The sequence below is a fragment of the Triticum aestivum genome, chromosome 7A, assembly GCF_018294505.1.
Source record: "Triticum aestivum cultivar Chinese Spring chromosome 7A, IWGSC CS RefSeq v2.1, whole genome shotgun sequence".
Lineage (NCBI taxonomy): Eukaryota > Viridiplantae > Streptophyta > Magnoliopsida > Poales > Poaceae > Triticum > Triticum aestivum.
Window position 1 is genome coordinate 684,969,242 of NC_057812.1, and position 23,990 is coordinate 684,993,231.

The 23,990-nt window shown below is 45.0% G+C and overlaps 1 protein-coding gene across 1 annotated transcript; it reads right to left on the bottom strand.

Annotated features, from left to right (window-relative positions):
- Nucleotides 1–3,608: 3,608 nt before the first annotated feature.
- LOC123149326 (ubiquitin-conjugating enzyme E2 22) lies at nt 3,609–7,527 on the bottom strand. The gene is made up of 7 exons (XM_044568966.1): nt 7,240–7,527; nt 5,527–5,654; nt 5,313–5,457; nt 4,944–5,021; nt 4,680–4,792; nt 4,389–4,492; nt 3,609–4,197 (listed from the first exon to the last, which is right to left on the bottom strand). The coding sequence occupies exons 2-7, from the start codon at nt 5,527–5,529 to the stop codon at nt 3,885–3,887; spliced, it is 756 nt and encodes a 251-aa protein (XP_044424901.1). The 5' UTR covers nt 5,530–5,654; nt 7,240–7,527; the 3' UTR covers nt 3,609–3,884.
- Nucleotides 7,528–23,990: the final 16,463 nt, after the last annotated feature.

The window sequence follows — 23,990 nt, forward strand, 5'->3', positions numbered from 1 at the left end:
CAAAGCATGGAAACTACCCATCGATCACACGCCTCCATCCATGATCCATCCAAGTGCCGGGCTTAAACAAAGCTAGCATCCTGGGCAATCAAAACAATGGCGCCCCCACGGAGATGTCACGCCGTCGCCATCATCACAACTCACGGTGTGAACCTTGAAAACTTGAGTGAAGTTTTCCACAAGCGAGCAAGCGGCCAAGCACGCGTATCCCTGTCTCTCGCTCCCTCTCCAGTCGTGTTGACTGATAAAAACCCCTCTAGGCTGTGATTGGGTGCTGGTTGATCTAGTCCAGCGTGCATTAGGTGCGTCTGAACGGGCGGCTCGTAAAGAACACTAGTTCTCACGTGCATGCACGTACAACATTTGTCCCGTCCATGCGATCGTAGATTTGGTCATTAGTTTCGATTGGTACCGGCGGGATGGAGTTAGGATCCGCTGAGGTACAACTAATGAAGAGGAAACCGGTGCGAGTGTACTGTGGATGCATGATTTCCCTAGGTGGTAGGTGTTCAAGTGTGACACACTAGCACGCGCGGACACGCATTGAGAGTTTAAGCCGCCATACCATTTTGAGATTGTCGAAGTCGCCACAAACGTCTTTTCTCAATGGATAGGAGCGTCTTCTCTCACTGAACGCACATCGCGCGAAAGGCCTGAAATAGATTAAGAAAAATGCGAGCACCAGCGTCAAGTCTAGAAACTAAATCCTGATGGGCTGAGGATATCACTGTCCTCCTAAGAGCATCTACTCCATCTGGTCCTTTTTAATTCGCATATAAGGTTTGACTGAAGTCAAACCTCGTAAATGACCAACTTTATAGAAAAAAGTACCAACATTCACAATCTGAAATCAATACCAATAGATGTGTCATGACTTAAGGTTTCATATTGTATAACTTTAGCATGGCAGATGTTGATATTTTTTTATATAAATATGGTCAAACTTTGTGAAGTTTGACTTCAGAAAATTCTAATATGCAGAGTAAAAAGGACCGGAGGGAGTACAGTCGTACTTGAAATATCCGGCCCCTCAAACGCCCGCGGACGCGCCCGGCACTGAACGGGCACTCCTCATTTAGGTCCGTCCGCACCTGCGTATCTCGAATTCGGCCCCTCATATCCATGCAACACATGCACGCGTGAAAACAAACCTATGTAGATCAACAAACTAGCACGAAATCTAGTTAAAACATGCATAATTGTAGCACAAACGATCATCGGATAACCAAAACATGCAGTTTCAATCGGACAGTACCCTAAACATACGATAAAAAATACTTAATTCAACAGGGAAGGGCGGAGGAAATCACCATTTCCTCGCTGCCCCCTTCCCCTTGCGGTCGGTGGTGCTGCTTTGGCCTTTGGTGTAGGCGTCGTCCGCCGGAGAGTCGTCATCGTCAATGTCGGAGCTTTTGAGCCGTCGTCGGAGAGCTCCATGTGACCCTCGGCAGGCCTTCTGAGCAAGCGTTCCCGCTCCTCGACGTGCCTCATTGCCTTCGCCGATGCCTCGCGCTCCAACAGCTCGATAGCGAGCCGGGGAGCTTTGCGTTCTTCCGTGGGCTGCCTCCGCTGCTGCCGCCCTGATCTAGACGGGAGCGGCACAAAGCAATGTGGAGATGCTGGCTGTAGATGTTCTAACCATCCAATCACAGATTGACTCACGTGGTACACTAGAAGCTATCATAGCGCATACATACCACGCCTCTGACTCGGATGCACTTACTTAGAAGGCAGGCACTTTATCAGTACTTTCCAAACGAATTCTAGGCATCCAAGAAAATTTTGGGGTTTCAAACATGGAGAGATCGTATTGCTTCGCTCGTGGCACAGCAGCAAAGCAGTGTTTTGCTAGTTGCTTTGTGCACCAATCTAGGTAGCCAAAGCAGCGGCTCTATTTCAAATAATGCGACCACTCACAGCCAGCCAGCAAATATATTGTATATTGTATAGAAAGAACTTTTAGGACCTGTATATTTATTCGTGGGGGAACAGCTGATTTATTATGTATCGGCTCCATTGTTGTTGGATCCGAGCATGGCATGGGCATAGCCGCCGCGTAGATGATCCCATACAGGCAGAGGAGGATCAAGTCTGAGCTCAGCTCATCCATGTGACTGAAAACTGTACGTGCTCGGCCACTTGTCCCCCTCCCCTTGGGTAAATATAGATTGATCGATCGGCAAGGCCCCTACTTGGCTCCATTGTTTAATATCGGCCGAAATGACGAAGCTTGCCAAATCTCACCACCCTGCCTCCGACGTCAGATCGATTATAGTATTAACACTGCAGAACGAGTCCTGCACGGCAATACAATAGCACAATCATGCTGCATGGGAGTAGTAGATTATTGTAGATGTACAGTAGCGGTGAAAATCTGCTGTCCGTGCGAGATTGTGTGTGCGCTTGCCCCTCTTTTCCTTCTTCCCCGGTTGGTACACACAGCCCGTTTGGACTCTCTCCACGAGCGCTCGGGACATCCCATATCTTATCTGCACTGCACTGCACGTTCGGATAAGCCAGAGACGAGTCGAGGGCAGGGATCACTGCCGCTGCTGACTGTGCCGCCGCCGCCGACGACGACGATGATGGCGTCTGCGAGGCTTGCGATCCTGGGCAAAAGGCGAGGGCGTCACCGGACTTGTTCTTCACCGGCCAAGCACGAATTCTCCACGCCCGACAGCGGCCACCGTCCACGCCACCGCTTGAAATGGATCTGCTTGATGCTTCTTTCTTTTACCGGCCAGTCAAAGTAAGTAACCAAACGTAGAGAAACCAAAAGGGGAGGCCGGACCAAAGAAAGGCACACGGGAGGATGAAAAGCCCGGTGCTCGCCGCAGGCACGCAGGCAGTTGCCTGCGAAAGCCCCCGCGAATCCTCTTTGGGCCACGCACGACACCTTTGGGTTTGGGTGGACCGTCGTCGTCATGATGGGCACCCGCAACTCCACCCCCGTAAAGCCTGGGAAGTTGGGATTCGCGGTGACGACTCCTCCTCCCGTCTCGTCTCATCCGGAAGGTCGATGATCGGTCGTACGTACTTGCTTGCCACATGATTACCCATCGCCAATTTTAACCCACATCATATCTTGAAAAGAAGCCCGACAGGGGCTGGAGCTTGAGCAGAGGCTACAAAAAGAGGGGGCTGACCCTCACCTGCTTGATGTGAACGGCGGAATTTCACAAAAATGTATGCTTGGCTCAAGATTGGAGGGGAGGTGGTCGGCACAGGAACCGGATCATGCCATGAAACTTGATGATAAATTTCCTTCTTCATTTTTTTTAGATTATATATATGATGGTTTCCAATCTAGAAGGCAGCCCTACATGATCCACAAAGGGGAAGATTCCGTGGTAGCTGAAAGATAATCATGGTGGTGTGCACTCAAGAGCACGCCTTTATCAGGTTGTTGTTTGTTACACTCCATCAGATGCTACTACACCCTACAACACCATCGCTAGTGCCGGCTGCCCATTGGTTCAGGGTGAATGAATATCATCCCCTTTTTCACTTTAGCACTAAGCTCGCTTTCAAGGAGCTTCTGTGTCACTAAACAGTCTAAACATATCACAAGACAAAACTTAGTGCAGAATCAGTGGAAAAGGCGACAGTTTGTTCTTCCAAATAGTTCGTCATTGCACATCACTAGAGTTTATTCCAACAGGGGTGCAACTCACATGCATCTCATCTCACATCACTACAGTTCTGACTACAGGCATACTTCTACCAATCAACCACCAGATTCATCAGATGTCCCTTGGGTTTATTTATTCATTCGGTTCCACTGTGCACCTGCTGAATCTGGCGTCGCTTATCAAGGGTAGGGGATTGAATCTCCTAACTACTACAACAGCCACACTTCGACGCTATCCCGGCGGGGTGCGCTGTTACAGCCTCTTCAGGCTCTTCTTCCTGGCATCCATCTTCCTCTTCTCGGCTGGGATTTTGGTGGCAAGCGGCCCGTCCTTCTTGTTTGCCGTTGATGGCCCTACAGCAGGATCAGAAGGAGCTGCGTTCTGATCCTGTATGCCGAGAACTTTGGTCGAGGTGGAGGTGGATACTAGTGCTGGCGCCGATGGTATGTTCTTGCTCGGAACGGTGTTGTTGCTCTGGCCAACGTTTAGAGTTGTGGTTGACTCGCAAATGGCTCCGCTCTTGGACTTGTTCTTATGTTTATGTGCATGAATGCCGGTGTATAGCCTGCATACGGAGCAATATGAAATCATCAGTTGCCTAGGTCAGAGCTCTAGGCGAAACCACAGTATCACCTGCGATCTGATCTGACAGAAATGGCAGCCATGAGATTCATGACCATGTGCCAAAATTGCTCCGTAAGAAAAAGATCTGCGAGCATCGCACTAGGGTTGAAAAATGCATAGTCAAAGGTTGACCTTGCAAGGCGTGCATACTCCTCGTAGTTTTCAAGCAACATCTTTCCAGCTTGTTCATTAAGGGCAGATTCGGGGAATGGTTCGATCAGAAGGCATCTCACTACCTGTGGCACATGACAAAAGGAGCTCATAGTTAGTCTCCCGCATGTTGTGAGAGAGCAGACGGAACTTTATTCCCAGGCCATAGCTATCATGCAGTCCTTCTAAATCTAAATTCAGTAATCTCTTACAAAGAGATCATGCATTGCTCTCAACAGAAGAATGGCGAATTGTGCGGCAGCTTTAGCTTACCAGCAGAACATGTCTCAACCCAAGACTAGGGTTCCAATCCTTTTTCAGCGTGTTCACACATATCTCGCCACTAGTTGCTATGTTTGGATGGAATATTTTTGTCGAGAAGAACCCTGCAGATAAAAGGAGAATGCAGACTTTTAGTTAGAAGTTTCATTTAAAGAAATAGCTGAAGTATAGAAGAATGCAGATTTTCAGTCAGAGGCTTTATTTAAAGAAATAACTAAAGTACAGACAGTTCTGGAAGTTCCAGAAGATAACTACCTTTTGGGGGAGAGTGAGGGAAGTCACGAGACAACAATAGCTTCATCCGGAATACTCCATTCTCATATGGAGTTCCAGCTGCATCATGTCCAGATATGATTTTTAGAACATGAGGTTAAAGTAGTACAATAAGAAAGAGAAAAGAAAGAAACTTCAAACACGTGAGATTTTACAAAATGCATTGTCAGAAAGAACAAGATTCATCGATGCTCAACTTCTAAATAAACAATATGTCAGAAATCCATGAATACTAAAAAAAACACCATTATATGCAAAGCTGGTACAATAGCATGGCCAGCATGGCAGCACGGGCAATGTGGATGACAAATAAATAGCAGCTGAAAACCAAAGTATATTTCTGGATCTTACCAGGGCCCTCAATATCAGCAAAAATGGTGCTGAAGTCATCATCATTAACAATAACTTTAATCCCTTCCGGAGGTGATTCATCAAGATTCTTCAGTTCTTTAGCCAATTGCCTGATGACATTTGGTGGGAGGTTCTCATTTGTTGCCTTCCAAAATACACACCATTAGAAACAGAAAAGGAGAAAGCATTTCCATCAAGTCTTTCAGCCACTCACCATGGAAGCAATAACAGCAGACAACTCTAAAGGTTCTCTCTGTGCAGCTTCACTTAGAAGTTTTCTTGTTCCAAAATAGCACTCTAATGGTCACAAAGATTCAGCTCTGTGCAAACAGTGTGATCATCCTATAAGGCAACAACATTTAGGAGATTAGATATGACTGAATCAATATGATATAACAACTCAGTAGACTTATCTGTAACATAGGAAATCAACACTTGTAATATGTTATTTATGGAGAAACTGTAATACACCATTAGTACATGACTTTAATACAACAATTATCATCGCAAGGGGTGTACATACATCTTACAAGTATGACGTCCAATATGAAATAAGTGAATAACCGCTTAGCTTAGTGATACCAATCCATACTGATGTATGAGTAATGCATTTAAAATTTTTTTTACTCACGCGGCTAAGGTATTTTTGAAAGCCAGTACAAATAATGAATCCAATGCAATATTGCGATTTAGTTAGAATTGCAAATTTGGTATTTTGAACAAAACACTTTATTGCGAGTCTAAAGGAGTCATTCCAGCTGACTAATTTATGCACTGTTACTCGCTTTGACCTTTAAACAACAGAAGGAACATTCACTACTATAAATAATATATTTATGCGCCCTCATTGTGTGCAAACTGTGAGCACACTCACATGTAACGCGAGTGCTGAACTAGTAATTGAACAATGCTACTCCCTCTGTAAACTAATATAAGAGCGTTTAGATCACTACTAGTGATCTAAACGCTCTTATATTAGTTTACGGAGGGAGTACAAATTAATGGTGCATCCATTAACACCTGCAAGCGACAAGTATTATTCCTACATAAAGCTGGTCATATACCTTTTGTCTAACGCGGTGGTAAGAACTCCAGGAGTGGGGCTACCGACCATGGGTCGAACCCTGGTAATCAGGGATAAGAAAGTCCCCACACTTAGTGTGCACACTCGCGATGTAGCGGCAGGTACAGGCTTTTTTCTCGACCTTAAAATGCTATGCATTTGGGTTGTCTCTCCCGAGGGGTCAATTGTTTTTGTCTAAATAAAGGTATTGTTACACATAAATGTTTGCAGGGTGAGGAAACCAGTTAGACCAGACCATATAATTGGCGATTCGGTATTAATTAGGGTGCGTTCCTTGTCCGATGCTACTGCGCTTCTGTCGATTCGCTAACGTGGCAATGTGCTACTTGCCAGTGTGCTAATTTATTACAAACTTGATAATAAACTGGATAAAAATGGCCATTCATGCTCCACATTTCAACTTGTACCCCCTCGCCCCGGCAACGTACTCTAACACAGGCATGCTGGCAAGTACTCCTGCGCACACTAGACACGCGCAAACATGCTCAAACACACACTCACCGGCCGCCGCTGCAGCTTCAGTCCATCGGGTAGCCGGCGTGATCACAGGGCACACACATGCTCACCACTGCAGGTTCAGTCTATCCAGGGGCCGGTGTGGTAACAGGGCCCCAACTGAACATTACAAGCACAAATCACAGACCTGCCCCTTTTCTCTACCTATAAAGGAACTAGACACTCGAATCTCCCTCTCGTTACACTCAATAAGGATGCCTCCGCTGAGAGACCACACTGGGGGGGATGCTAATCGCGGGACCGATGCACACCGGCGCGGGGCGAACGAATCTGAGACTAACCGGGACCCCCAATCTGCCATCAAAACGGAAGAAACCGACTGCTCACCTACTGCCGACGCTGCGCCCCCGGCGGTCCGGTCCGGGTAAGAGATCGAGTTGGAGCCGGCGGGGAGGGAGGGAGGGAGCGGCCGATCCCCGCGCTCGCTCCCTCGCGGTGGCGGCCGCACCGCGGGGAGGGGAATGCAATCGGCACGCGGTGCGGCGGCGGGGAGGAGTCGGCCGGAGCCGCGGTGGCGCGCGGGGATCGAGGGGGCGAAACCCTAGGCGATTTGGGCAGACCGGGAGGGGGGAGAGGGGGAGCGGGGCAGTAAAAATCTGGAGAATCGGGACTGAAATGATGGAATCCATAGGAGGGTAGAGAGAGAGAGAGAGATTGAGACAGGGGGCCGGTGGGTGCGGGCGGGCGATCGGCCCGTTGGCGGCACGTGGGCCCGGATGGGCAGGAGCGCCCGTGGGCCCGTTGCCTGACGCGTTTGCATGGGGTGGCCGTCGCCCAGACGGGAAACAGTCTCGGCTGTAATAAATCACCTTGGGTTCGATTGATACATTGGAAATCACTCTTTGAGAAAGAACAAATCTCTCCGGCAAATCATTAAATCACAGGCGAATTATCTCTTCTCTGCACTAATACAGGGCCAGGAGAAAACCAGATGCGCATTATTCTTCGCCCTCCGCCAATGGGGCCCAACGGAAGAAATGCATCCTTGCCTAGCTTGTTGCGAGACATAACTCGCTGACGGCCTGCCAAACACTGTAGCTACCCGCACCAGTGTTGCCAAGGTTCTTGGGGCCGGTTCGAACCGGTTTTAAAATCTTCCATGCGGATTTTCCTTCTTTGTTTCTATGTGGGGGTTTCCTTGGATTTTTTCTAAAAATACATGCCCAATTTTTCCAATACACGTTGTACATTTTCCGTATACGTGTGTAACATGTTTTTGGTGCACGGTGAACATTTTTTCAAATATGTGATGAACGTTTGTCCAAATACATATTTTCATTTTTTAATGTAAATGTTAAACACTTACAAATACATGTTCAACATATTTATGAATGCTACATTTTCATCAAATTAGTGATTTTTTTTACAACGTATAGCAATTAAGAATATGTCATGAGCACATTTTTCAAATGGGCGACCATTTCTTTAAGTTGTCAAGATTATTTATTGAATAGTACGGAACATTTCTTAAAATTACACAAACATTTTTGTATATTTATATTTTCTTAAATGCAAGGAATATATCTTTGAAAACGCTTGAACATATTTTCTGAATATCACAGTTTTGTTTTTTAAATTTTATCTAAATTACAGAAACATTTATTTATATCATATTAATATTTTTTTTAAATGTCACATTCATATTTTGGTACGCATGAACAATTTTTTAAATGTCAATATTTTTTGAATGCTCCAAACATTTTCTAAAAGTCACGCAAACTTTTTTTACACTGCATGAGCAATTTTTAGATGCGTCATAATCGTTTTTTTTCAAATTGAAGTATAATATTCTAGAGGCGAGAGGTTCTTTCATCTCGCTGCAGGGGAGACAAAAGACTCGCCCCTCGCAAACACCGGCGACTGATTCTCTGTCCATTTAACAAAAAAGGTGACTCTCTCATTCCATCGGTGGACGAACACAGAGACAGAGCAATCCGCCAATCCGTGTTCAAATCTGGCACACATGTTGCTGTAGCGCCATGAAATCCAAAAACACTCGATCTCATCGATGCAATTATAGCATCTCTTTCCTTATTTTGTCTGCAGACAGGCTTCCACGAGCTGTTCTCTGACGAGACGCCCGAGGTCAGCAACTCAGCATGAGTAAATACGTCCCTCTCTTTGTCAGCAGGCTGCGCCACCATCCTACATAAGCTCCTCCAACCAAGAGCACTGAGACAAAGCACCTAGGGCAAAGCTTACAAACGCAATTAAGCAGGAGCTAGCTCAATTGCCATGGCGAACACCACCAAGGTCGCGGCGATCTTCGGCGTCCTTGTTCTCCTGCAGGTGTCGTGCGCCGCCGGCCGCCACGTCCAGGTCAAGGACTCCGGTGAGCGCGTCCACGACGCCCCGGCGGTGATGTCGCTGACCGACTTCCACAGCGGGCCAGCGGCGTGCGACGGCAAGTCCCACAGCAACGACCTCCTCCTGGCGTCGCTGACCTCGGCGTGGTACGGCGGGGGCATCCGGTGCGGCAAGATGATCCGCATCGTGACCACGCGCGGGGTCGCCGTGGAGGCCATGGTCGTGGAGGAGTGCGACATCGAGCAGGGCTGCGGCGAGCACGAGATCAGCACGTCGGCCGCCGTGTGGAAGGCCCTCGGCGTCGACGTCGGCATAGGCGAGTTGCCCGTCACCTGGTCGGATCTCGACTGAGACATGCATGGAAAATCGAGTCTTCACGGCTGAGTAGCTGAATAAAACTACATGCGTACATGCATGATGTGGGCGGATAATCTACATAATCACATGTAAGTGTCAGTCAGTGTAAAACGATCTCAGTTACGATTTGTTTTCCCTCATGCGTACATGCACACCCAGCAATTTGTTTTCCCTCATGACCATCTTTGTATCCCGTTGAATATTGTTCAATTTTAATAAAGTTTGGGACCCAAAAAAAGCAATTCGTTCTCCAAGAGTATGCAAAATGCATAGCATTTCTTTACATAATAAATCAGGGTAAAACAGGAGATTCGGCTTGTCAGGGCGCGAATGACAGCAAAGGTACCAGTGCTCCAGGAAACATAAAAACTAACTAGTCGCAAAGAAATCCGAGACTCCGAACTACTTCCTCCGCTTTTATTTATTCTGCATATTAGTTTTGATCAAAGTCAAGCTTTACAAACTTTGAAAAAGTTTATAAACAAAAATATTAACATATACAATAACAAATCAATACCATTAGATTTGTTGTTGAATGTACTTCCACATCATATAGATTTGTTATGCTAAACATTTATATTCTTTTCTATAAATTTGGTCAAACTTTATAAAGTTTGACTTCTGTCAACTCTAATATGCAGAGTAAATAAAAACGAAGAGAGTACTACCTTTGGACTCATCATTATGAATATCCCAATACTAGTCTACCGTTACCGAGCGTTAAATGCGTGACCCTACGGGTTCGAGGACATGTAGAAATGACCGAGACACGTCTCCGATCAATAATCAATAGCAGGATCTAGATGCCATAATTACTCCCACATATTCAACGCAGATCTTTATTGGTCTGAACCACGATGTCAAGGATTCAGATAATCCCGTATACAATTCCCTTTGTCTCATGATATTTTACTTGCCGAGATTCGATCGTCGGTCTCGCTATACATAGTTCAGTCTCGTTACCGGCAAATTCTCTTTACTCGTTCCGCAATACAATATCCCCGTGACTAAGCACATTAGTCACATGCTTCCAAGCTACTTAGGATGTCGTATTACCGAGAGGCCCAGAGATATCTCTCCGTCACATGGAGTGACAAATTCCAGTCTCTATCCATGCAACCCAACAAATAATTTTCGAAATACCTGAAGAGCACCTTTATGATCACCTAGTTACGAGGTGACGTTTGATACCCACAAAGCATTATTCCAGTATTAGGGAGTGACACGATCTCATGGTCCAAGGAACAGATACTTCACATTAAGACAATTGTAGCAATTAAACTAAGTGACATGATCAGATGCTAAGGTTATGATTGGGTCTATCCATCACATCATTCTCGCAATGATATGATCCCGTTATTAAATGACAACTAGAAGTCTTTGTTTACGAAACCTTAACCATCTTTAATCAACGAGCTAGTCTAGTAGAGACTCACTAGGGACACAGTATTTGTTGATTTATCCACACTTGTATTTGCGTTCCCAGTTAATACAATTATAGCATGGAGAGTAAACATTTATCAAGAACAAGAAAAATATGATAATGCCAACTTTACTATTGCCTCTAAGGCATATTTCCAACAGGACCCACCTGGCAGTGAGAGAGAGAGAGAGGCGCGTGCGGGGGGTTGGGCTTGACTAGCTAGCGGGGCCTCGGTTGGCTTGGCTGGCTGGGCCTTTCACTTTTTTCTTTTGCTTTATTCTATTTATTCTTTGCTCTCTCTTACTTAATTTGAATTTGAATTTGTTTTTTCCTGAAAAGGAAAACTTCTCCTAAATTCATTCTGGAATATTTCTGATAGCTTGGACTTTTTCTTTGTGGATTTTGACAAACTATTTGTGTCAAATACTAATGTCCCTATTTGCAAAGTATTTTATTTTATAATCCGTTTTCTGTTTTATTTATTTTATCCAGGGTTTAAACTATTTCCAAACCCTGGTTCACACAAACAAAATAGGGCAAATATTAATCCTAGGAAAATTCCTTTCCTACCCTTATGCAATCTTTCAAAAACATTTTTGTGAAACTTTCATGGCCTCCAAATTATTGTTAAATAAATTTGAGTTCAAGAGTTGGTCATGATTGCTTCAAAACCAAATATGCAATGTAAATCATGAATGCGTATGCTTCTGAATTCACATAATGTTTTTAGGAAATTTGGGCAAGGGGACATTTGACATCCAATACTCTGGAACATGGGAATAAAGACCACCTCTACATTGACCTTGAGGAATTACTCTCTTCGTTACCCGATCCTTGATAAAAAAGAACCATGTGTGAACTTCAATAAAGACTCGATTGTCACGAGTAAATCAATGGACAGGTAGGAGACTTTTCGATGTACTAGAGCATGAAGAATATTTTTCAACGTTAAATTACGATGAGTGGTACGAATACTGGAATGACCAACATGACCTATATCCATACTTGTACCATTGGCTATGTGCACTTGCTCCTATCCAGGGTATTTTTCTCTGAAGGTGAGCTTTTCTAGTTCGCCAATGACATGATCAGTGGCACCACACCAACAACCTTTTCTTCTTGTTGATACTCTTCAACAAAGCAAATCCAGCAGTCCCGTGCCGTGTGATTTCCATACTTAAGGAAGATTTGGCAGAAATTGGATGAACCTGGCGAAGAGGAAGATCTATTATTGTTGTCGCCGGGTCCACCACCTTGCCGTCCTCCTCTATTTGCAATCGGGAAGTGATGGCCCACAAGTATAGGGAATCGACCGTAGTCCTTTCAATAAATAAGAGTGTCGAACCCAACCAGAAGGAGAAGGAATTTACAAGTTCTTTTAGCAAGGTTTCACTGTAAATGTTGTAACGATAATTTGATAGCAAGATAATTTGTGACAAGATGAATAGTAAGAAAAGTAATAAAGTGCGGCAAGTGGCCCAATCCTTATGTATGCTAAGGACAAGCCGATGGTATTTCTGAAGGAAATATGCCCTAGAGGCAATAATAAAGTTGTTATTTATATTTTCTTATATCATGATAAATGTTTATTATTCATGCTAGAATTGTATTAACCGGAAACTTAGTATATGTGTGAATACATAAACAAACAGAGTGTCACTAGTATGCCTCTACTTGACTAGCTCGTTAATCAAAGATGGTTAAGTTTCCTAGCCATGGACAAAGAGTTGTCATTTGATAAGCGGGATCACATCATTAGAGAATGATGTGAATGACTTGACCCATCCGTTAGCTTAGCACGATGATCGTTACAGTTTCATTGCTACTGCTTTCTTCATGACTTATACATGTTCCTCAGACTATGAGATTATGCAACTCCCGAATACCGGAGGAACACCTTGTGTGCTATCAAACGTCACAACGTAACTGGGTGATTATAAAGATGCTCTACAGGTGTCTCCGATGATGTTTGTTGAGTTGGCATAGATCAAGATTAGGATTTTTCCCTCCGAGTATTGGAGAGGTATCTCTGGGCCCTCTCGGTAATGGACATCACTATAAGCCTTGCAAGCAATGTGACTAATGAGTTAGTTACATGATGATGCATTACAAAACGAGTAATGAGACTTGCCGGTAACGACATTGAACTAGGTATTGAGATATCGACGATCGAATCTCGGGTAAGTAACATAATGATGACAAAGGAATACATAGTTGCTTCGGAAGCAGCAAATGAAGGAGTCTGGATGAAGGAGTTCATATCTGATCAAGGTGTCATACCTAGTGCATCGGGTCCAATGAAAATCTTTTGTGACAATACTGGTGCAATTGCCTTGGCAAAGGAATCCAGATTTCACAAGAGAACCAAGCACATCAAGAGATGCTTCAATTCCATCCACGATCAAGTCAAGGAGGGAGACATAGAGATTTGCAAGATACTTATGTATCTGAATGTTGCAGACCCGTTGACTAAGCCTCTCTCACGAGCAAAACATGATCAGCACCAATACTTCATGGGTGTTAGAATCATTACAATGTAATCTAGATTATTGACTCTAGTGCAAGTGGGAGACTGAAGGAAATATGCCCTAGAGGCAATAATAAAGTTGTTATTTATATTTCCTTATATCATGCTAAATGTTTATTATTCATGCTAGAATTGTATTAACCGGAAATTAGTACATGTGTCAATACATAGACAAATAGAGTGTCACTAGTTTGCCTCTACTTGACTAGCTCGTTGAATCAATGATGGTTATGTTTCCTAACCATAGACATGGGTTTTCATTTGATTAACGGGATCACATCATTAGAGAATGATGTGATTGACTTGACCCATCCGTTAGCTTAGCACGATGATCGTTTAGTTTGTTGCTATTGCTTTCTCCAAGAGGTTGTTCCGGCTTGTCCTTTGCTACAAAAGGATTGGGCCACCTTGCTGCACTTTATTTACTTTTGTTACTCGTTGCTCGTTACAATTCATCCTATCGCAAAACTATCTGGTACCACTTATTTCAGTACTTGCAGAGAATACCTTGCTGAAAACCGCTTATCATTTCCTTCTGCTCCTCATTGGGTTCGACACTCTTACTTATCGAAAGGACTATGATAGATCCCCTATACTTGTGGGTCATCATCCCTTCACACAAGAAACAAGTTACCTGCCTAGTTGGGCATTCTTCAGCTGGGTGACTTCCTTCACAATTAGGGCATTCATCCCTTGTGTTCTCTATGGTTGTGTCCTATTTCTCCACAGAGCTTGCATGCACAAGGTTTCTACATATCACTTACATCAGGCTTCAATTTCTGGGACACAAACCGAGACTTTGGCAAAGTCAACTTAAATTCTTTCCAAGTGGTTACTCCTTGCCATCCATTGATGGTTTGGTACATCCTCCACCAAGTAGCAGCACCTTTTTCAAAGCACTAAAGAGCATGCTGGGCCATATCCTTTCCGGCTATAGTGTTATTCTTCATATGATCTTCCATGTTCTAAATGTTGGGGAACGTAGCAGAAATTTAAAATTTTCTACGCATCACCAAGATCAATCTATGGAGTAATCTAGCAACGAGGGGAAGGAGAGTGCATCTACATACCCTTGTAGATCGCTAAGCGGAAGCGTTCAAGTGAACGGGGTTGATGGAGTCGTACTCGTTGTGATCCAAATCACCGATGATCCTAGTGCCGAACGGACGGCACCTCCGCGTTCAACACACGTACAGCCCGGTGACGTCTCCTACGCCTTGATCCAGCAAGGGGAGAAGGAGAGGTTGGGGAAGACTCCATCCAGCAGCAGCACGACGACGTGGTGGTGGTGGAGGAGCGCGGGACTCCAGCAGGGCTTCGCCAAGCACTACGAGAGATGAGGAGGGAGAGAGGTAGGGCTGCGCCAACAGGGAGAGCAAATCATGTGTGTTGGGCAGCCCCATACCTCAAGTATATATAGGGGGAGGGGAGGGGCTGCGCCCCCACCTAGGGTTCCCTCACTAGGGGTGGCGGCAACCCCCAGATCCCATCTGGGAGGCGGCCAAGGGGGAGAGAGAGGGGGGCGCACCTAGGGTGGGCCTTAGGGCCCATCTGCGCCTAGGGTTTCCCCCTCTCCTCTTGAGGACGCCTTGGGCCCTTGGTGGGAGGCGCCCTAGCCCACATAGGGGCTGGTTCCTTCCCACTTATGGCCCACGCAAGCCTCCGGGGCTGGTGGCCCCTCCTGGTGGACCCCCGGACCCCTCTGGTGGTCCCGGTACACTACCGGTGATGCCCGGAACACTTCCGGTGGCCAAAACCATACTTCCTATATATCAATATTTACCTCTGGACCATTCCGGAACTCCTCGTGACGTCCGGGATCTCATATGGGACTCCGAACAACATTCGGTAACTGCGTACATACTTTCCCTATAACCCTAGCGTCATCGAACCTTAAGTGTGTAGACCCTACGGGTTCGGGAGTCATGCAGACATGGCCGAGACAACTCTCCGGTCAATAACCAACAGCGGGATCTGGATACCCATGTTGGCTCCCACATGATCCACGATGATCTCATCGGATGAACCACGATGTCAAGGATTCAGTCAATCCCGTATACAATTCCCTTTGTCTATCGGTACGATACTTGCCCGAGATTCGATCATCGGTATCCCGATACCTTGTTCAATCTCGTTACCGGCAAGTCTCTTTACTCGTTCCGTAACACATCATCCCATGATCAACTCCTTGATCAAATTGTGCACATTATGATGATGTTCTATTGAGTGGGCCCAGAGATACCTCTCCGTTTACACGGAGTGACAAATCCCAGTCTCAATTCGTGCCAACCCAACAGACACTTTTGGAGATACCTGTAGTGTACCTTTATAGCCACCCAGTTACGTTGTGACGTTTGGCACACCCAAAGCACTCCTACGGTATCCGGGAGTTGCACAATCTCATGGTCTAAGGAAATGACACTTGACATCAGAAAAGCTTTAGCATACGAACTACACGATCTTTGTGCTAGGCTTAGGATTGGGTCTTGTCCATCACATCATTCTCCTATTGATGTGATCCCGTTATCAACGACATCCAATGTCCATGGTCAGGAAACCGTAACCATCTATTGATCAACGAACTAGTCAACTAGAGGCTTATTAGGGACATGGTGTTGTCTATGTATCCACACATGTATCTGAGTTTCCTATCAATACAATTCTAGCATGGATAATAAACGATTATCATGAACAAGGAAATATAATAATAACCAATTTATTATTGCTTCTAGGGCATATTTCCAACAGTCTCCCACTTGCACTAGAGTCAATAATCTAGTTCACATCGCCATGTGATTAACACTCACAGGTCACATCGCCATGTGACCAACATCCAAGAGTTTACTAGACTCAATAATCTAGTTCACATCACTATGTGATTAACACTCAATGAGTTCTGGGTTTGATTATGTTATGCCTGTGAGAGAGGTTGTAGTCAACGGGTCTTGCCATATTCAGATCCCTATGTATTTCGCAAAACTTTATATCGTAGATGCTGCTACCACGTTCCACTTGGAGCTATTCCAAATTGTTGCTCCATTATATGTATCTGGTATCTCTACTCAGAGCTATCCGGATAGGTGTTAAGCTTGCATCGACGTAACTCTTTACGTCGAACTCTTTATCACCTCCATAACCGAGAAACATTCCTTATTCCTCTAAGGATAATTTTGACCGCTATCTGGTGATCTACTCCTAGATCACCTTTGTACCCTCTTGCCAGACATGTGGCAAGGCACACATCAGGTGCGGTACTCAGCATGGCATACCGTATAGAGCCTATGACAAGAGCATAGGGGACGACCTTCGTCCTTCCTCTTTCTTCTGCCGTGGTCAAGCTTTGAGTCTTACTCAACTTCACACCTTACAACTCAGGTAAGAACCCCTTCTTTGACTGATCTATTTTGAACTCCTTCAAAAACATGTCAAGGTGTGTGTTCTTTGAAAGTATCATCAGGCGTCTTGATCTATTTCTATAGATCTTGATGCCCAATATGTAAGCAGCTTTATCCAGGTCTTCCTTTGAAAATCACTCTTCAAACAACCGTTTATGCTTTCCAGAAATTCTACATTATTTCAGATCAACAATATGTCATCCACATATACTTATCAGAAATGTTGTAGTGCTCCCACTCACTTTCTTGTAAATACAAGTTTCTAGCAAACATTGTATAAACCTAAAAGCTTTGATCACTCCATCAAAACATATATTCCGATTCCGAGATGCTTGCTCTAGTCCATAGAAGGATTGCTGGAGCCAGCATACCTTTTAGCATCCTTAGGATCGACAAAACCTTTTATTGTATCACATACAACTTTTCTTACGAAAACTGGTAAGAAAACTTGTTTTGACATCCATCTGTAAGATTTCATAATCGAAAAATACAGCTAATGCTATCATGATTCCGACGGACTTAAGCATCGCTACGGGTGAGAAATTCTCATCGTAGTCAACTCCTTGAACTTGTGAAAAGACTCTTTCCCACAAGTCGAGCTTCATAGACGGTAACATTACCGCCCACGTCCGTCTTCTTCTTAAAGATCCATTTATCTCAATGGCTTGCCGATCATCGGGCAAGTCCACCAAAGTCCATACTTTGTTCTGATATATGGATCCTATCTCAGATTTCATGGCTTCTAACCATTTGTCGGAATACGGGCCCACCATCGCTTCTCCATAGCTCGTAGGTTCATTGTTGTCTAACAACATGATATCTAAGACAGGATTACCGTACCACTTAGGAGTAGTACATATCCTTGTCGACCTACGAGGTTCGATAGCAACTTGATCCGAAGCTTCATGATCACTATCATTAACTTCCTATTCAACAGACGTAGGCGCCACAGAAAACATCTTTCTGTGTTGCATCACTCTCTGGTTGAAGTAAAGGTTCGACAACCTCATCAAGTTCTATCTTCCTCCCACTCAATTCTTTCGAGAGAAACTCCTTCTCGAGAAAGGACCCGTTCTTAGCGACAAACAATTTGCCCTCGGATCTGAGATAGAAGGTATACCCAACTGTCACCTTTGGGTATCCTATGAAGATGTGTTTGTCCGCTTTGGGTTCGAGCTTCTCCGGCTGAAGCCCTAAGCATCGCAGCCCCAAACATTAAGAAACGACAACTTTGGTTTCTTGCCAAACCAATGTTCATATGATGTCGTCTCAACGGACTTAGATGGTGTCCTATCTAAAGTGAATGCAGCTGTCTCTAACGCATAACCTCAAAATGAAAACGGTAGATTGGTAAGAGACATCATAGATCGCACCATATCTCATAGGGTTCGATTACGACGTCCGGACACACCATTACCTTGTGGTGTTCTAGGTGGCTTCAACTGTGAAACAATTCCACAATGTCTTAAGTGATTGCCAAACTCATAACTCAGAAAATCCCCTTTTGATCAGATCGTAGGAACATGATCTTATTGTTATGATGATTCTTAACTTCACTCTGAAATCGCTTGAACTTTTCAAACGTTTCAGACTTGTGCTTCATTAAGTAGATATACCTATATCTACCCAAATCGTCAGTGAAGATGAGAAAATAGCGATATCCACCGCACGCTTCAATTCTCATTGGATCACACGCATCAGCATGCATGATTTCCAACAAGTCACTTGCCCGTTTCATTGTACCTGAAAACGGGGTCTTAGTCATCCTGCCCATGAGGCATGGCTCGCATGTGTCAAGTGATTCAAAATCAAGTGACTCCAAACATCCATCGATATGGAGTTTCTTCATGCATCTTACGCCAATATGACCTAAGCGGCAGTGCCACGAGAAAGTGGTACTATCATTATTAACTCTACATCTTTTGGTGTGAACATGTGTATTACCACGACCGAGATTCAATGAACCATTCACATAGGGTGCATGACCATGAAAGGTATCATTCATGTAAACAGAATAACCATTATTCTCTAACTTAAATGAATGACCGTATTGCAATGAACATGATCTAATCATATTCATGCTCAACGTAGACACCTGATAACATTTATCTAGGTTCAATACTAATCCTGAAGGCAGATGGAGCGTGCGATGGTGATCTCATCAACTTTGGAAACACTTCCAACACACATCGTCACCTCGCCCTTAGCCAGTCTCCGTTTAGTCCGTAGCTTTTGCTTCAAGTCACCAATAATAGCAACTGAACCGGTATCCAATACCCAGGTGCTACCAGGAGTACTAGTGAGGTACACATTAATAACACGTATATACTTTGTTGAAGTTACCAGCCTTCTTATCTACCATGCATTTGGGGTAATTCCGCTACCAGTGACTGTTCCCCTTACAATAGAAGCACTCAGTCTCGGGTTTGGGTTCAACCTTGGGTTCCTTCACTGGAGCGGCAACTGGTTTGCCATCCATGAAGTTTCCCTTCTAGCCCTTGCCCTTCTTGAAACCAGTGGTCTTGTTAAACCATCAACACTTGATGCTCCTTCTTGATTTCTACCTTTTGCGGTCTTAAGCACCGCGAACAGCTCCGGGATCAACTCCATCCCTTGCATGTCATAGTTCATCACGAAGATCTAGTAGCTTAGTGATAGTGGCTAGAGAACTCTATCAATCACTATCTTATCTGGAAGTTTAACTCCCACTTGATTTAAGTGATTGTAGCACCCAGACATTCTGAGCACATGCTCACTAGCTGAGCTATTCTCCTCCATCTTGTTGGCAAAAGAACTTGTCAGAGGTCTCACACCTCTCAACACGGGCATGAGCCTGAAATCCCAATTTCAGCTCTTGGAACATCTCATATGTTCTATGGCGTTCAAAACGTCATTGGAATCCCGATTCTAAGCCGTAAAGTATGGTGCACTAAACTATCAAGTAGTCATCAGGATGTGTCTGTCAGGTGTTCACAACATCCACAGACGACGTTGTAGGGGTTTGCACATCGAGCGGTGCATCAAAGACGTAAGCCTTCTGTGTAGCAGTGAGGACACTCCTCGGACTACGGACCTAGTCCGCATCATTGCTTACAATATCTTTCAACTTAATCTTTCTCTAGGAAAGTATTGAAACAGGGAGCTACAACGTGAGCTATTTCTCTACAACATATTTGCAAAGACAATTTAGACTATGTTCATGATAATTGAGTTCATTTAATGAACTCCCACTCAGATAGACATCCCTCTAGTCATCTAAGTGAAACATGATCCGAGTCAACTAGGCCGTGTCCGATCATCACGTGAGACGGACTAGTCAACATCGGTGAACATCTTCATGTTGATCGTATCTTCTATACGACTCATGCTCAACCTTTCGGTCTTCTGTGTTTCGAGGCCATGTCTGTACATGCTAGGCTCGTCAAGTCAACCTAAGTGTTTTTGCTGTGTAAATCTGGCTTACACCCGTTGTATTCGAACGTTAGAATCTATCACACCCGATCATCACGTGGTGCTTCGAAACAACGAACCTTCGCAACGGTGCACAGTTAGGGGGAACACCTTTCTTGAAATTTTAGTGAGGGATCATCTTATTTAAGCTACCGTCGTTCTAAGCAAATAAGATGTAAAACATGATAAACATCACATGCAATCAAATAGTGACATGATATGGCCAATATCATTTTGCTCCTTTGATCTCCATCTTCGGGGCTCCATGATCATCGTTGTCACCGGCATGACACCATGATCTCCATCATCGTGTCTTCTTGAAGTTGTCTCGTCATCTATTACTTCTACTACTATGGCTAACGCTTTAGCAATAAAGTAAAGTAATTACATGACGTTTATGTTGACACGCAGGTCATAAATAAATTAAGACAACTCCTATGGCTCCTGCCGGTTGTCATACTCATCGACATGCAAGTCGTGATTCCTATTACAAGAACATGATCAATCTCATACATCACATATATCATTCATCACATCCTTTTGGCCATATCACATCACAAGGCATATGCTGCAAAAACAAGTTAGACGTCCTCTAATTGTTGTTGCAAGTTTTTACGTGGCTGCTATAGGTTTCTAGCAAGAACGTTTCTTACCTACGCGAAAACCACAACGTGATATGCCAATTTCTATTTACCCTTCATAAGGACCCTTTTCATCGAATCCGATCCGACTAAAGTGGGAGAGACAGACACCCGCTAGCCACCTTATGCAACTAGTGCATGTCAGTCGGTGGAACCAGTCTCACGTAAGAGTACGTGTAAGGTCGGTCCGGGCCGCTTCATCCCACGATGCCGCCGAATCAAGATAAGACTAGTAACGGCAAGTAAATTGACAAAATCGACGCCCACAACTGCTTTGTGTTCTACTCGTGCATAGAAACTACGCATAGACCTAGCTCATGATGCCACTGTTGGGGAACGTAGCAGAAATTCAAAATTTTCTACGCATCACCAAGATCAATCTATGGAGTAATCTAGCAACGAGGGGAAGGAGAGTGCATCTACATACCCTTGTAGATCGCTAAGCGGAAGCGTTCAAGTGAACGGGGTTGATGGAGTCGTAATCGTCGTGATCCAAATCACCGATGATCCTAGTGCCGAACGGACGGCACCTCCGTGTTCAACACACGTACAGCCCGGTGACGTCTCCTACGCCTTGATCCAGCAAGGGGAGAAGGAGAGGTTGGGGAAGACTCCATCCAGCAGCAGCACGACGGCGTGGTGGTGGTGGAGGAGCGCGGGACTCCAGCAGGGCTTCGCCAAGCACTACGAGAGATGAGGAGGGAGAGAGGTAGGGCTGCGCCAACAGGGAGAGCAAATCACGTGTGTTGGGCAGCCCCATACCTCAAGTATATATAGGGGGAGGGGAGGGGCTGCGCCCCCACCTAGGGTTCCCTCCCTAGGGGTGGCGGCAGCCCCCAGATCCCATCTGGGAGGCGGCCAAGGGGGAGAGAGAGGGGGGGCACACCTAGGGTGGGCCTTAGGGCCCATCTGCGCCTAGGGTTTGCGCCCTCTCCTCTTGAGGACGCCTTGGGCCCTTGGTGGGAGGCGCCCTAGCCCACATAGGGGCTGGTTCCTTCCCACTTATGGCCCACGCAAGCCTCCGGGGCTTGTGGCCCCTCCTGGTGGACCCCCGGACCCCTCCGGTGGTCCCGGTACACTACCAGTGATGCCCGGAACACTTCCGGTGGCCAAAACTATACTTCCTATATATCAATCCTTACCTCCGGACCATTTTGGAACTCCTCGTGACATCTGAGATCTCATCTGGGATTCCGAACAACATTCGGTAACCACGTACATACTTTCCCTATAACCCTAGTGTCATCGAACCTTAAGTGTGTAGACCCTACGCATTCGGGAGTCATGCAGACATGGCCGAGACAACTCTCCGGTCAATAACCAACAGCGGGATCTGGATACCCATGTTGGCTCCCACATGATCCACGATGATCTCATTGGATGAACCACGATGTCAAGGATTCAGTCAATCCCGTATACAATTCCCCTTGTCTATCGGTACGATACTTGCCCGAGATTCGATCATCAGTATCCCGATACCTTGTTCAATCTTGTTACCGGCAAGTCTCTTTACTCGTTCCATAACACATCATCCCGTGATCAACTCCTTGATCACATTGTGCACATTATGATGATGTCCTACCGAGTGGGCCCAGAGATACCTCTCCATTTACACGGAGTGACAAATCCCAGTCTCGATTCGTGCCAACCCAACAGACACTTTTGGAGATACCTGTAGTGTACCTTTATAGCCACCCAGTTACGTTGTGACGTTTGGCACACCCAAAGCACTCCTACGGTATCCGGGAGTTGCACAATCTCATGGTCTAAGGAAATGATACTTGACATTAGAAAAGCTTTAGCATACGAACTACACGATCTTTGTGCTAGGCTTAGGATTGGGTCTTGTCCATCACATCATTCTCCTAATGATGTGATCCCGTTATCAACGACATCCAATGTCCATGGTCAGGAAACCATAACCATCTATTGGTCAATGAGCTAGTCAACTAGAGGCTTACTAGGGACATGGTGTTGTCTATGTATCCACACATGTATCTGAGTTTCCTATCAATACAATTCTAGCATGGATAATAAACGATTATCATGAACAAGGAAATATAATAATAACCAATTTATTATTGCCTCTAGGGCATATTTCCAACACTAAATCCATCGGTCTGTCTCCAATTGAGTCATCGGTCCAGAAAATATGAGTTCATCTCCATTCATCCTCTACTGGGTCCATGTGTTTTGGGGTGAGATGAGAGAGATGGAGAGGGATGCACACAATACAAACAATAGTTTTGAAAAGACAAATTTTATTTTTGTGGCTGTCGGGAAAAAAATATCAAACAAAATGACAGCTCACAATCGTCGCATCTAACGGAAGTGTATAACAGGGGTTTGGTCTTCTAAAGGTAAAAAATTCTTCAAAGTCACCAAACTCTTCAAGTCTTGTTCATGTCTCTGATGGCTTCTTCCGATCGTGCTTGTCCTTCTCAAGTTCTTTTGCTAGATCAACTCTGTTGACGCGAAGTTTCTCGTGACGTCCTTTAATATTTCTGGAGTTGCGTTCCAAAGCTCTGGGTTTCAACTTCCTTGTCATGAACCATGGTCCTACTGTCCTTCAGTTCCTGACGAATCTCCGGTATCTCGATGTTTTGCTCCTTCAGCTTGGCTACTTTCAGCTTCTGGGTCATGAGTTCTTCACGAAATGCTTCGTTGTCTAATACGGCTTCCTGGAGCTCCATCTTAAAATTCTTGATGTAATACTCCAGATCCCGGTGATACACCAGCTAAGGTTAAAACTTCATCTTTTGCTGATAGATGCTCCATTAGCCCTTTTGTCATCCAATCCTTCCGATGAAATGCATGCTTAACTCAGCACGGTGACAATAGCATAAGAGGGCGATAACATCATCGATAGCCGTGTTTCTGCTCTTGTAATTTCCGTGAGCTATCATTCCATAGTTGATATCTCCTGCCTTAGGGGTTTCTTGGCAAAATATTTGAGTTATAATGCTCTATGTTCCGAT